Source organism: Centroberyx affinis, unplaced genomic scaffold, assembly GCF_046629955.1.
Source record: "Centroberyx affinis isolate AG114_WGS23_722 - 3 ecotype Tasmania unplaced genomic scaffold, CSIRO-AGI_Caff_v1 ptg005872l_1, whole genome shotgun sequence".
Lineage (NCBI taxonomy): Eukaryota > Metazoa > Chordata > Actinopteri > Beryciformes > Berycidae > Centroberyx > Centroberyx affinis.
In genome coordinates, this window is record NW_027282981.1 from 7,501 (window position 1) to 22,500 (window position 15,000).

At 42.1% G+C, this 15,000-nt stretch overlaps 1 protein-coding gene across 1 annotated transcript in view; it reads left to right on the plus strand.

Annotated features, from left to right (window-relative positions):
• Nucleotides 1-835: 835 nt before the first annotated feature.
• Nucleotides 836-15,000, plus strand: part of LOC139667903 (transmembrane protein 132C) — a gene marked incomplete at its 5' end in the record, with an annotated part of 55,386 nt that continues 41,221 nt past the window's right edge. Inside the window, one exon of the mRNA XM_071547390.1 lies at nt 836-979. Coding sequence (XP_071403491.1) covers nt 836-979 — 144 coding nt within the window. The remainder of the gene's footprint in view (nt 980-15,000) is intronic.

The following is a 15,000-nucleotide window of genomic DNA, read 5'->3' on the forward strand; positions in this document are numbered from 1 at the left end:
ATCAGAAGTCCTTTTCAAACTGCAAACGTTTTTGTGTTTTTTCAATTTAATGTTTTTTTTGATTTTAAATGGGCGGTCGCACTTTCACTCTTCCTCCTTTCACTCCACTCCCCTCTATCTCACTCTATCTCTGACTTTCTTTTCTTCTCTGTCTATCAATTCACTAAGTTTTATGGTTCAGTGTATGTTCTAGCCATCGTTGAAGTCCTCCTTCATGCATTTATCCTGCATCTAGAAATCTGCATCGAGAAAGAATACAAACATACAGAAAAACAACAGAACAGTGGATACAAAGACACAGAAAAATTGACCAACGCCATATATGTATATACAGTACATATTAAAAAAAAAACAACACACACATAAAAATCATTGGCCTACTCACAAACATAATTGAATAGATCATTACAACTCTGATAATTGATAACAAGGCTATCTGACATCAACCTGTTCCTCAGGAAAACTGACACATGCTGAGCAGCTTGGCCAGATTCATTTCTGTCGGGTTTGGTCACTGGTGGGAAATCTATCAAATAGGAATGACGAATCAAAACTTGAGAAAAAGGAAGACATTTCCACTTTTTATTGAAATCGCTAGATCTTTTGCCTCTCTTGTCCCGTTTGTTATCAGGCAATCACAGACATTCTGGGGTAATAAATATGAGTGTGCAGTTTGCTGACATCGCATTACATGAATTCTGGGTATTGAAGTCCTTAAAATTCAGCAGTATATACAATAGCCTTAACATGGAGACATTGGGGAGTTTAAGAATGTAGTTTTAAAAGAATCTCTCTCTCTCTCTCTCTCTCTCTCCCTCCCTCTCTCTCTCTGCAGGACACAGAGGTGGTGAACACAGCCATTCTTACAGGTCGTCGCGTTGCGGTGCCCGTCAAGCTGGTCACCGTGGAAACCGATGGGCGGGTGAGGGAGGTGGACGACTCAGTCACCTGCACCTCGACAGACGTGGACGTGGTCAAGGTGCGTGCGCACACACACACACACACACACACACACACACAGATACATAGACACAGTTATAAACGCACACACATACACATACAGATAGAGACATACGCATACATATACACACAACTGTGTATGGTACAAGCCTATATACACAGTGTCCATTCAAAATGATGCCATGTTGTTTTTTTCACTACCATGCATTTACATCAGAAATCAAAGCATCATAATTTTCTGACTTTTTCGAAACATAAAAGGATGTTAGATGTCTCAAATGTAGAAAATGACACTGCGGCCATTTTTCCTGTGACCCTGAAACTGATGGTCGAAGTCTCCATTGCTAAACAAAAGCTGGTATCAGCAATGAAATCCTTTCTCCTATCCGTACTTTTGTCTAATATGGATAAGATTTTCTTATCCGTACTTTTGTCTTAGCTGGTTGTTCTGGGGGAAAAACATCAAGTAAAACTATTGCGAATTCTGGTTTTACTGGTAAATATACATACATGTATCTTGTAAAACAGGATTTAAGACTTTTTTTATGAATTGTTAGGGTCCACTCTTCAATTCGGCTTGCATCTAATCCGCCAGGCAGCATTTATTTCAAGAAAATGTCAATTTTTAAACCCGATTTGCATTGGTCTCTATTGCCACCTGCAGTGCATTTTGGGGGAAGTGAAGGAAGGTGAAGGAATAAAAGGCAAACCAGTTTTAAAAGTTGACATTGTATAGAAATAAGTGCTGCTTGGTGGATGCAATGTGAGGAAGGGACACAGCTGATTCATAAAATGTCATTAAGTCATGTTCTACAAGGTATGGGAGATATGGATTGAGACAGCATGAGTAACAGCTTGAGAAAGAGAGAGAGAAAGAGAGGGAGAGAAACACAGGGAGTATGAGAGCAGAATGGAAGGAATAGAGCGGAAATCCCAGCAAACCAAGGCAGTAAACTGGAGGCGTTTTACACAGCGAGAACACCAACTTATCATCTTAATGCATCTTGGTGGAGTGGTGTAGTTCTCTAATTCACTCTGTATAACAGACCTAAATGAGACACTTATCACAGTGTGTGGGGCCTTTTTTTATCTCTCCATCTCCGCTAGTGTCTGTTGCTGTAAGGAAATAGATCAAAACTGCTGAAATGTGAGGACATTACTCTTATTCAGCTGTAAAGAGGCAAAGCTTTCTGCTCGTAAGAAGAGAACAGGGGATAGCTGCATCAAATCCTGTGTGTTGGTTAAATCAAACAGAATAAAACAATCAAGTTTGGTTGAGCAGAATAGAATAAAAGAAAATCCGCTGAAAATATGCCGGTTAAACAAACTGCACTGGGTATACAGATGTAGCCACTGGGAAATTCCAGCTTTACCACATGCTTGCTGAGCTACAGCTACACTTAAGCTCCAGCCTCAGGAGGAATTGTCTGGAAGATGTTTCGCTGTCTTTTCAGACAAAAGAACTGATGAAGAATGGTCTGGCATGTATAGTTCCTTGAAAAACACTATGGGGTTTTCTTTTACATCTACTGATTTGGTTCTATTTATCATTCAAGAAAGCATTGTCTTCTAATGCAGGATACATGCATGAGGGGGAATTTCTGCAATGGCTACATACTGTACTATGGACTAAGATGAAAATTTAAAAAAAAGCAGATATAATAAATGAGATGGACCAGTTTAACAATGCAGTTCAGAGTCTATGTGGAGTTTGCTCAAAACAGTTGGTCTCAGCTCATGACCCCCCAAAAAAGCTTTTTTAGGCTAATTGAATTGATTAATTACTGGAAGAAGCCTCAAAGATGCAAATATTGATTATTTCTTGAGGGAAAATAGGCCTTTCAACAAAATTAAAAACCCATCCCATAAATCATCTTACGGCCCCTTCTGTGTCCCGACTCCAACGGTTGAGAACCATCAGCTTAGAACTCCATTAAAACTTTATCCTACCTTCCACCAACTAATTGTCACACAGCATGAATACCTATTCATGCCATCATTCAAAGGTGATCAATGCCGCATGGGTATTTGTAGTGTTACATGTTTGCTCAGAAGCAGGTTCATTTTTCTTGCATTTTTACTGCCATTAAACTTCAAAACTGTTTGAATCCAAAAAATCTAACACCTTTCCCCTGGCGCTGAGTCACAAATTGAGGTAATTTCCTTTGCCAAGTCAAGGCTTAAGCTGCAGTGTAGCTGAAACATTGAGGATTTGAATCCAGTTCCTGAACTCTGATGCATGTCATCGCTCTCTTGCCATCTCTCTGCCTCTGTAATCGTTCCTGTCCACCTCCAGTGTGCACTAATGTAATATAATGTGATACTTTATTGATTTGCGGAGGGGAAATCTTGCTCAAGGACACTTCAGCAGGGTGGAGGTCCGCTGGCACGTGGGCTTAAACCCGGTTGAAGGACAGTCTCTAAGCACCCGAACTCACAAAGCAGAACTACAATTAATAAAGCAGAAATACGTTCACAAAAATTACCTTTAAAGAAGCAGCCCAGTGCCAGGGACTGAAGATTGATTCCTCCTGTGCTCCGTCCCCTCCATCTGGCCCCGGGCCCAAAATGAAGCGCACCCTTGGTGTGACAGTTTCAATATGAAGCTAATTTCCTGGTACAAGCCGACAGGAGTGGTGCTGTTTAAATACAATCAATAACAACACAGTGAAAATGGAAAGAACTCATTAAGATGGATGTAATGCTAGCACTGAGTGTGTGTGCGTGTGTGTTTCTGTGTGTGTGTTTTTATGTATGCATGCGTGTGTGTGTGTGTGTGTGTGTGTGTGTGTGTGTGTGTTAAAGGATAGGGTTGCTTGTGTGTGTGTGTGTCTTTGTGAGCCTGTATGTGTGTGAGTGAAAACAAGGACACCGAGGGAGTAAAGTGGTTGTGTTCAAGCACACTAAGGATAGATTGTTTTCAGATCTACAGACACACACACACACACACACACACACACACACACACACACATACACACACTTGATAGTGGTCTTTCCTGGAGACAGCAGAATATTGGCAGATAATTCACACCAAATGAAGACCAGTCAAGTCAGCACTTTAGTTTGGTATCACATCAGACTAATGTTTAAATTTGTAAGTGTCCTGCAGAAAACTTGTAACTCTGATTTAACCCTTTGACTTTAATCAAAAGCTGAGACTGTAAACTGTGTGAGCCTGACAACAACAATGTTGCCCAAGTCACTAAACACCCTACTCCCCGAAATATACATATACATGTAAAGCTCAGAGAGTAGGGTATGGCACTAACACTGCTAGGGTTAGATGTACCAAAAATGTACACACTCGCATATCGTAATGTGCTTTGGATAAACGCATCCACCCAGTGGCATGTGTATGCAAATGTTTTGTAAACCTTTGACAAAGCCATGCTCTTGATATGTAAATTGTGATACAGAAATTGTCAAATACGTAAGGGGGGAAATGGCAAGATCTTCCTGTTTTGCTCAATTTCAGAAGAGCAGCAGGCTGAGCCACCAGGCTCTGACAGGCGCTGGGACCGCAGCACAGCGCTCACAAGAAACGCCACAAACTCACACTGTATATGGATAAGCTGTTTGGCAACCTTAAGCCCTCCTTTGTGCAGATAGCATTTGTGTTTGTGTGTGTGTGTGTGTGTGTGTGTGTGTGACACAGAGAGACAAAGAGAGAGCGAGGGAATGTGATGATTGACTGTTAGCAAACCCTTGTTGTTTGTTGACAGCTGATCTGACAGGCATTCCCTCTCCCTCATCCCCTCTCACACACTCACACACACATACACACACACATGTACACACACACACTGCTTTAACACAGACAGCTGTATGACAATGGCACCCATGGGGTGCAACTCCAGGTAGCTGTAGCTGTCAGTATGATGGCTGTAAAGTACAATTCAGAGTCTGAGTGCCTATGCAGCACACATTCCCACATTGTGTAACTGGTTGCAGACCACTGAAGACTATTTGGCTTTGAAGCCAAGTCTCAGTGGAGCAACATAATGTTGCAGTAGTGGCCAGACCAAGACATATCAATGCAAATCGAGTTATGGTAAAAGCAGAAATAGCGAGTTACTCACCTCAGTTGCAGTTTTTAAAATTTGTCTATAGGCTCCAGCCCCCCGTGACCATAAAAAGGATTAAACGGGTAGAGAAATTAATGAATAGTCAATGACTGACTGGGATTTTCTGTTGAATTGTCCTAATTATTGAATCCCACTGTGTGCTTGTTGAATTACTGCTGCACTTGGGCTAACCCTCCCCAAGAGGATGTTTTGGTAAAATCAAGTTTTTGCTGTATTTTCAGCCATTAAATGTTACAAGGAAAAGTCTGGTAACTAGTCAGTTGTGAGTCACTAGTTTTGTCACTAATTTGACTTGTCTGTGTTGTCTGTGTCTGTGCAAGAAATAATTGGCAGTGGGAAATACATGAAGGGAGACTTTCTATAATGGCTACCACTGCAGCACTTTTTCTAGGAACCATATCCCAAGGTTCTACAGATGTAACCATTGTAGAAGTCACACTTTTTAGTGCATGCTTGCTGAACTACACCCATACTGCTGCACTTTGGCTCCATCCCCCCCTGCAAAAAAACTCCCCCACATTATTTGGATAATGCTCTCTTTATAGCTGCCATAAGTTACAAGGAATGGTGTGAGAGAGACATTTGAGTTTCCTTCTGCTAATAGTCTTTTGGTTTCACTGCATATCATTAAAGAAAGTATTTTTTGAAGCACCCATGGAGGATAAACGTATGAAGAGGGGCTGCTCCTGTACTTTAAATGAACAAACGACAAAACAGAGCACAAGATTAAATGGCTGGCTAGCGGCTAAGCTTTTCACTGACTGCAGTTTGCCGTTGTGGGTCTCATATGGAGGCTCACTGAGAGGCAGCGAGAGCTACTGCACTCCTTGTCGTACAGTTTAGCCCATTTATCCTTGACAACAACATAACCAGGAACACTGTACTACATGCATAAGATAATAGCTTTTCCTCCACCTTGCCCCTTTTCTCATTCTCTCTCTCGTTCTCTCTCTCTCTGTCGATGTAAACTATCTTGTTAAGGTCCCCCGAGATGCCGTCATTTGTGATGCTAGGCGTGTGCGTGTGTGTGTGTGTGTGTGTGTGTGTGTGTGTGTGTGTGTCGCCATTGTTGACACAGCACTATGTGTAGGTCAGCTGTGGCAATGCTAGCGGGGGACAGATAGGGGACAAACAAAAACACACACACACTCAAGTTAGTCGCATTATCCTCACCTCACGTCAGCCTCTCTCAGTCACTCAGCAGAGGAGAGAGGAGAGGGAGGAGAGAGGGGAAAGACAAGAGTGGTGAGAAGATGAGGAATGGACGGAACTGAGAAGAGAGGAGAGGAAATGAGAAGAAACAAGAGGAGAGGTGATGAGAAGAAAGGAGGGGAGAAATTATGTGAGGAAACAAGGGGAGAAAAGGAAATGAGATGAGAAGTGGACTGAAGGAAAGGATAGGGAAAAAAAGCAGGGAAAGGAAAGGAGGAGAGGAGGGAAGGGCAAGGTAGAGTGAGAAAGAGGGACAGAGAGAGAGAGAGAGAGAGAGAGAGAGAGAGAATGAATATGAATGTGTGTGTGTTGGGGGGTGGGGAGGGGGGGTTGCTTGCTGATGGTTTGAAAAAGCAAACAAACTTGTCAGAAGACAAGATCCCACCGGCTTAAAACTCAGATCCCTGGCTGGTTAACATTTGCATTAACACACACACACACACACACACACACACACACACACACACACACACACTAAGGCACACACAGACACAAACACACATTAGTGCATTTACAGCAAATTACAGTACTGTACACACATAACAGCAACACACGCTTTTGTCCTATTTTTCCAACACACTCCAATGTGCACAAGCATAGACAAACACAGGAACACACACCTGCTCTCTCCCTTGTCTCGCTTTCTTGTTCTCTCTCACACACACACACACATGCACACACACACTCACACACACTCACACACACACACAAGCACACACACACACCATCTCGCAGACACACCCAGGGGGGTTGAACGGTAATTGGTTCTTGTGAAGATTCCTTTAGTGATGTCGTCAGTAATTGAATTTGACAAAGAGGAAGACAAAAAGGCAAGTAAGGAGGGGGGAGTGTGTGTATATGTGCGCGTGTGTGTGTGTGTGTGTCCGTGTGCATGTTTGAGAGAGTGTTTGAGTTAGGATGTGTGTGTGTGTGTGTGTGTGTGTGTGTGTGTGTTTCTGTGTGAGCGTGAGGACAGAAACAAAGCGGATTAGGAATTGATTTGTGTGCCATTTAATGAACCAGCCGCAGAGTTTGACACGCTTGTACGTGATCCCACACAAACACACACACACACACACACACACACACACAGACACATATACACACTGTCCTTGGAAAGGCGTCCCTGTGTGTGTGCATGTGTACTTCTATCCTTGTCAGGACATTTAGTGATATTTGATGAGGAATATATATGTGAGGACATTTGAAAGAGAAGGGGCCATTTGTGGGCGTTATATGGACCTGAACATTTGCTATTCCAAACACATTTACATTCACATTCTTGGCCAGAGTGACTCATAGTACAGTGATGGAGCAGGTAAGGGTTCAGTGCCTTGCTCAGGGACACTTCAACAGGACATGTGACTGTTGATGGACACATATTAGCTGTTGCAGCAAACATGTGACCTTGCGTTTACGGGGCAGTCCCTCTAACCACAAGCCCCCCTGCTACTGCCCTAAGGTTTATGGTTAGTGGCTTGTTGAGGAGTGAATGAATACATAGGGAAACAAAAGCAGTGTGAGAAAAGATGATTCTCTTCTTTTTTTTTATCTCTAAAAAGAAGGTCAGGTCTTTTAATATGTCTAAAATATAAAAGAGCCACTCTGTGAAAGTGCTTTAATTTTGTCAGTTTTTGAGGCGTTTCATCGTTTTACTTGTGTATCAGTATCATGATATGTTATTCAAGGAACGCTGCAGTGCTTAGTCATAGTTTGTGGTGAGCAGACATCACTCAATTGGTTTCTGAAGGTCAAACAACAATTCTGGTTGATAGAGCAAGTGGAGCACATCATATTTAAAAAAACAAAAAACAGAGAAGACAACTTTTAAAACAAAGTATAAGCCTAGATGCTGTCTCTGCACTTGAATAGGAAAGAGGGAGAGGAAATGAGGTGTGGAGGAGGAGGTGAGGGAAGGAGGGAGGGAGGCAGCTGAGGAGAGAGAGAGAAGGGTACACTCTGAAAAGTGACAGAGCTTTGATGAGCCTTTAAGGGTTCTTGAAATGAAAACTGTGGGGGAACCGAAGAAGGTTCCCTGAGGAGCCCCTTCATAAAGGGGTCATGAACCCTGATGTCACGAACATGTCAAACAGTGATTCTCAACCATGTTCCATCAAGGACCAAGCGTATGTAGGTTTTCATTCCAACCAGTCACTACACCAGCTGATTTCCCTGATTCGTTGGAATAAAAACCTGCATACTCTTGGGGCCCAAGGGCAAGAAACGCTTTAGGGATACATTTTTCTTGTGAGCAGCCCCGAGGCACTCATCGGCCTGTTTTGGATCCTAGCAGAGCCTCTGTTCTTTAGAGTGTGGGGGCGTGGAGATGGGGAGGAGCGAGGGACAGTTCAACATGAAAAGGCATGAAGGAGGCATTATGTTGCTTTGTAGAGCATCACACTCAAAAGCTGAGGTGCTCCATGTTATATAAGACAAACAAACCCTGAATTTTGCCTTTGTTCATATTAAATGTGTTTCCATTATCTTCTGTCTAAGAAAACATAGGCACAGATGTACCAGCACTCAGGCTCACATTGTGTGGTGACATAAAAAAGGATAAATGTACTGTATATATAGAAGCTGATATAGGTAAATGATTCTTTTAATTACAACATGCTACAAAAAATTAAAAAGGTAAGACAAAGAAATTTACAAAGAAATATTTCAGCAAATGTTTAATCAAGATTTTCCCTTCAGTATGATGTAAGGTAAGCCTTATCAGCAGCTCATTACAATCAATTACACCACTTGATGACTGCAAGACACAAGCAAAACACAGTAGTAGAAGAAAAATAGGAGTGGAATATAATAATCATAAAAAAGGGGGCTGCACAGTCATGTATTGATTAGGGAGATCTCCTTTGAACCTAAGACTATGTAAAGAGAACACATGAAGAGAACTTATTATTATTATTAGCAGTAGTAATAGTAGTGGTAGTATTAGTTGTAGGAGTACTAGTATAAGAAGATAAAATATCTTTGGGAACATATGAACATTATCTAAGATTGAGGGAAATAGGCAGCTGACCAAGAAAGAAACATTCTGTTTTCATTTGATATCAGAACATATTACCATATGAAGGGTTTCATTCCAAAATGCAACATATCCATTTTCCCAAAATAGGGGAAAACAAATATATATGTGGGGACCAGGAGATCAGCCTCAGCAGACCGTAATTTAAATAAACATTTTGATCAAACATAACATGACACAAACCACAAATAAAATTGCAGGTATCAGGCTGACTGCAGTGATACGACGGAGGAGAGGGAAGGGGGGGGATTGTGGGAGGAAGAGGAGAAGAAGAAGGGACAGAAAGAGGAGGAGGAGAGGAACGGGGAGAGGATTCTAGCCAGGTGTAGCTGGAGCCTTGGGTCATTTAAGAGGCTAGAAAGGAAATGAATGGTAAAGTGGATTAAAGGCAGAGGTCACACACACACACAAACACACACACGTACACACACACCCAGACACACACACACTTTTTCCATTTAGCTGTAACAGGCTTAGGAAATAGCCTGCGATTTTGAAGTGCACAACATCACACCACACCATTAGCAACAGCCAAAGACATATATCTATAGGGAGTTGCGACCTTGAGGGAGTCCAGAACTATTTTTTAGACCTCCAGTGATTCAGTTCTTACTGCCTAGAAATATATTTCGTTGTTTAAATCAGCAAAGCCCTGGATGTTCCCCGATGCCTTCTGATAAAACGTTCAACATATTGCTTAGCGACAAAAAAAACTTGTTCCAGGAAGCAAAAACTGCTTCACTGGAGGGTTTAGAGAAAAACCAGATGCCTCAATGTCACAACTGCTATACAGTAGCAGCCAGTGTGGAAGTCTCTCTTCCTGCATTTGTCCTGCATCTTTTTATCTTAGCAGTGATGTTATATTAGAATATTACATTATTTAAATTATTTAGAATCCAGTGGTCTATTTACAGTTGTCATTGAAAGAGGATATTTTGCATTTTTCTGCATTATGCTTCAACCTACCCCAAGAAACACTGTAGACCCAAGTTTCATACACTTGACGTTAGAGATTTGATTACAGTGGTAGAAGTCTACTTTACCCTTAAATTACTGCTGCTGTCAACTCTTTCAATTCGGACTGAAGTCAAACCAAATCGGTATATCGTAACACAAAACTGTAGCGTCTCTCGACCAGCTCATTATCAAACCATTCAGACCATTTCTTTGTAACTTTCGACAAGCTGAGAAGAGAGCGTAAGTTGTGTTTTTTTACTAACAACTTCTCTTGGGGATGAAGCTGAGGTTCATACAGTCATATAGTCGCATCTGTAGATACAAGGCGCTGGTGAGCAACAGGGGTTTCAGAAATCTATATTAATGAAGAGTTTGGTGATCTCGGCAATCGGATATTGTATTGAGAGAGAGTTAATTTCACTCTTCAACTGTTTTGGAAAAAAAAAAGTTAGGTGTCATCATTTGTATGCATGTGAAGGAGGCCGTTCTCTTTCTATCATTTGGGTGGAGAGCTTGCTTGCTGAACTACTGCTACACTATTCCTTGCCCAAGAGGAAACGTTTAGAATAATCTTTTTTTTTTCTTTTACAATCTACTGACGTGGATCTACTGTCTAACATTCAAAATAACATTCAAAGAAGAATTGTCTGCCTACTGATTGTCACTTTTTTGCTTTGGCAACAGACACTGAAGTGTTTAATGCCAATAAAGCTAATTTGAATTTGAATTAGAGAGTGAGAGAGACGGAGAGAGAGATTGCTTGTGTCTGTGAGAGGGTGGAAAAGCTAATGCAGAGAGAAGTGAAGTGAGAGTGAGATATAAAGGGTGAGAGAGAGAGAGAGAGAGAGAGAGAGAGAGAGAGAGAGAGAAAGGGAAAAGATGATACAGAGAGATGGAGGGCGAGAGAGAAAGTGAGTGAGAAAGAGTGTGTGTGTGTGTGACAGAGAGAGACTTATGGCTGAGGTCTCATGCAGCGCCCCGTGTCCCACTCGTCCACTCACCTCCATAAAATATACTGGCCTCAATCAATAACTAATTAGCTGCTAATTACCATGCTAAAATACACACACCCACACACATACAATCGCATAAACATACAAACACCCACATATTGATGATGGCTTAAGCAGCGCGTTGCCATGTGATGCTGACACTCTGTCTGAACACACACACACACACACACACACACACACACACACACACACACACACACACACACACACACCCTCAGGTCTTGACCAGGCCATAATTCAGGGCAACGACTTGATGAAGGCCATGAGGTCAACGGGAGACGGCTTGACCTGCATCTATCTCTCTCTCTTTCCCTCTCTCTATCCCATGCTTGCTCTCTTTTTCTCTCCATCTATCCATCCATCCATCTATCTAGACCCTATCCTCATAGTAGTCATCGGCTTGTTGCTACATACTATGATGGCTACTATGAATTGGTGTCATAGAGATTTATGTCAGCCTAAAAAAATGAGTAAACTCTATTCTGCAATTCCCTGTGTCTGTCTATTTACCAGCCATCATCCATTACCTTAACTTTCACCCCATATCACTCCTCCCTCTCCTCTCTACTCTCTTTTATTCTCACCTCTCAATCACCCCCACCCACACACACACCCCCTCACCCCACCCGTCCCCCTCTCTCACCCCTGACATTTTGGCAGCTGTCGCCCTGCCTCCATTTTGCGTTCCCTCTGGGAGCCATGTTGTTTCCTGGCGGTGCATTAGCGCTCCATCACTGGCACACATGGACACTTCCGACGCCATAGACAGGACCGCTGCTTGCTGCTGTCCTTCAGGTGTGTGTGTGTGTGTGTGTGTGTGTGCGTGTGCGTCCTGCCCTGTACTTAACCCGTCTCACCGTGACAGTCGGTAAAGGGAATAAACTCAGTGCTGCCTCTCAAAGAGATGAGCGGCAACTGTGTGTGTAAGTGGTTTTGTGTGTGTGTGTTTGTGTATGTGTGTGTGTCAGTGCTTAATTTGTAAATGATGAGGTCCCAGAACACCAAGTGGTCGGTGTTCCCGCGATTCGATCTGGAGGGAAAATGTTCCGGAACATATCAAGACAACAAGCGCATTGGAGGCACAGTGGTGCTTACTGTAGACCAACAGCCTAAACATTACTAAATGACCGACTATATGACCTTAGAGCTCCAACTACTGGGGACCTATAACAATATTTGATTATTGTATAGGCTACATAATGCTAATTTTGTCCAAAACGATGGGTTTTTACAAACCTGCCCTTCAAGTAGTGGACTAAAGATATAACTGCACTGTGCACAACATAAAAATGCCCGCATACTTGGCTGTGAGACATCCTAATCATACATAAACACATCAAGGAAACTGCAATGGCTTTAACCATTTACCAGACAAATTCTGTCTCGAGTAGTTACGCGTTAATATTCAACACAAATACTTTCATAGGATATCTATTTTAAATGTAGGAAACAATGTCAGTGAATAATGAAATTACAGCAATAAAGTGTGTCATGGTCATGCCATGCAGCTAGAAGTCGACCTAAAAGCGACACTCAGCTGGACCGCGCTGGTTTTGAAAAGCCCACATTGATGTGGGGCTTACAGCCCTTCACTCAACCAATTATATTACCAATTATTTCTGGACACTCAAGCGCAATTGCCCACATATTTAGCTGCGGGACTTACATGTCCGCAATCCAAATAATTTCTGTTTTCATCTACGCAAATATGAATTTATTGTTATTGTCCCAGCAGAACTGTAACACGTTTACAAACAAATAAAAACATGCTTACCTTGTCTAATTTTCCAAAAATAGTCCACACAGCGAGCATATGGACAGCAAATTCAACTGTCTTTTAGCCATGACGATGCCTGAAGTTTACCATAACACACTCAGCAGAGCAGCTCACTCATGTGACATGATTACTATGAGCTTGTTGCTACTTTCTAATAGGCTAATCACCTTCTTCATCACCTCTTCATATGGAAATGAGCCAATTAAGTTTTTGGAAGGGAGGGGAAAGGAAGAGTCAACTATTGGGATTATTACATGGCAAAAAAAAAAAAAAACTTTCAGAGGTGCCGGGTCCACGCAAATAAGTCCCGGAATGCAGGTAGTCCAAAACCGCGAGGTGCCGGATCCTGACGGAACAGGATCCGGCACCTCGCGGTTTTTCACAAATTAAGCACTGGTGTGTGTGCGCATGCTGGTATGCTTTCTCGTTTTGTTGCGTTTCACTTGGAGTGTGTTCCTGAGTGTGTTTATATGTGATGTGGGTGCTGTTTAGTATCTTCTGCTCCGCCAGCTGACTCATACACCTGCAGCTGTCTCCCACTGGCATACATGTTATCACATTTACACACACACACACACACATATGTACACACATACAGTACACACACAAGTGACAGAAGAGAGGGACAAAGTGTAAGCAAACCTGGCAGGTGAGAGTGAGAGAGACAGAGTGAGATGATGAAAAATAGCGTAAGAAAGAGCAAGAAAGGAAGTGTGCAGGAGAGAGTGTGAAAGAGAGAGAGAGAGAGACAGAGCTAGAAGAGAGAGACAAGAAAACAAGACAGAGGTTTGTGTTTATGCATCAGGAAAATGAAAAACACATCTCTATTGATTTAAAGGTGCTACATGTATGTTTTAACACCAATAAATCATTGTCACATTAATTATGAGACATTAGTGTAATTATCGCAAAACAAAGGGGAGCATTGCTGAGAAGAAGCAGCTTCTAAACTGCGTTTTACATCGTGTGCCACCAGGTTGGATGTCACCGGAAATCTGCTGGATTGTCATTGTCAAAGTCATTTCCAACATGTTTGTCCTCTACAGTAAATCGTACAAATACACACAGAGCGTCGGGGAGGAGGGACAAGTAGCAACATCCTTTTTGCTACAAAAAGTAATGGCTTTAAGGGAAACATTACCACTGGTGTGAGATAAAGGCTATCAATCATCTCGATCATGGTCTCATTTGATAATTATACCATGGTATCACAATTAATTTGATAATGATAGGCTATGTGATGTTTAAAAATGCTACACATGGCACCTTTACTATAGGCAGTTGTGCGCATGGATGCATTTGTGCGTCTGTTTGTGTCTCTAAAGTTTTCTTATTATTTATAATCAACTGTTTCTAGTTCATAAGTAACCTTGGTCTCTATCCACTTCTCTCTCCCCCCTCTCATGTTCTCCATCTCTCCCCATGCACTCAGCCTATTTAAAAGCCGAGAAGTGAAAATACAAAAAAAAGGAGAGAGAGAGAAAGAAAGAGAGAGAAGAAATTGTCTAAATCAACTGCAGTGTTGCTGCCTTTCCCACTGCATCGTTCTCTTGTTAACAGTCGGCGGTCTGCCTCTACTGCAGCTCTATTAACAGTAGAAAAGCCACAGTGTTAAACCACATTCAGCAGCGACAGGCCAAAATGTGAAAAAATAAGAAACACAGATTTGGACATGTTTGTGAGAAATTCGCACACACAAGTACGTTGCATTTCAAGTAGCTGTCCAGCACTGTGGCAATAGATACTTCTAGCATGATTCTTTTGGGTTGTCTGACAGAAGTTAATTGATTCAGGACTGGTTCATCTGATGCACCTTTGTAAACAGGACAGTTTCATAGCTAAAACTCCCAGTAAGTTGATTCATTTGTGAATCAAACCTGATACTGTGGCTTTTTCCCTGCAGTCATGGCTATGCAACATGTCCACATCAAAAAGATGAAGAGAACTAATTGTTGTGTAT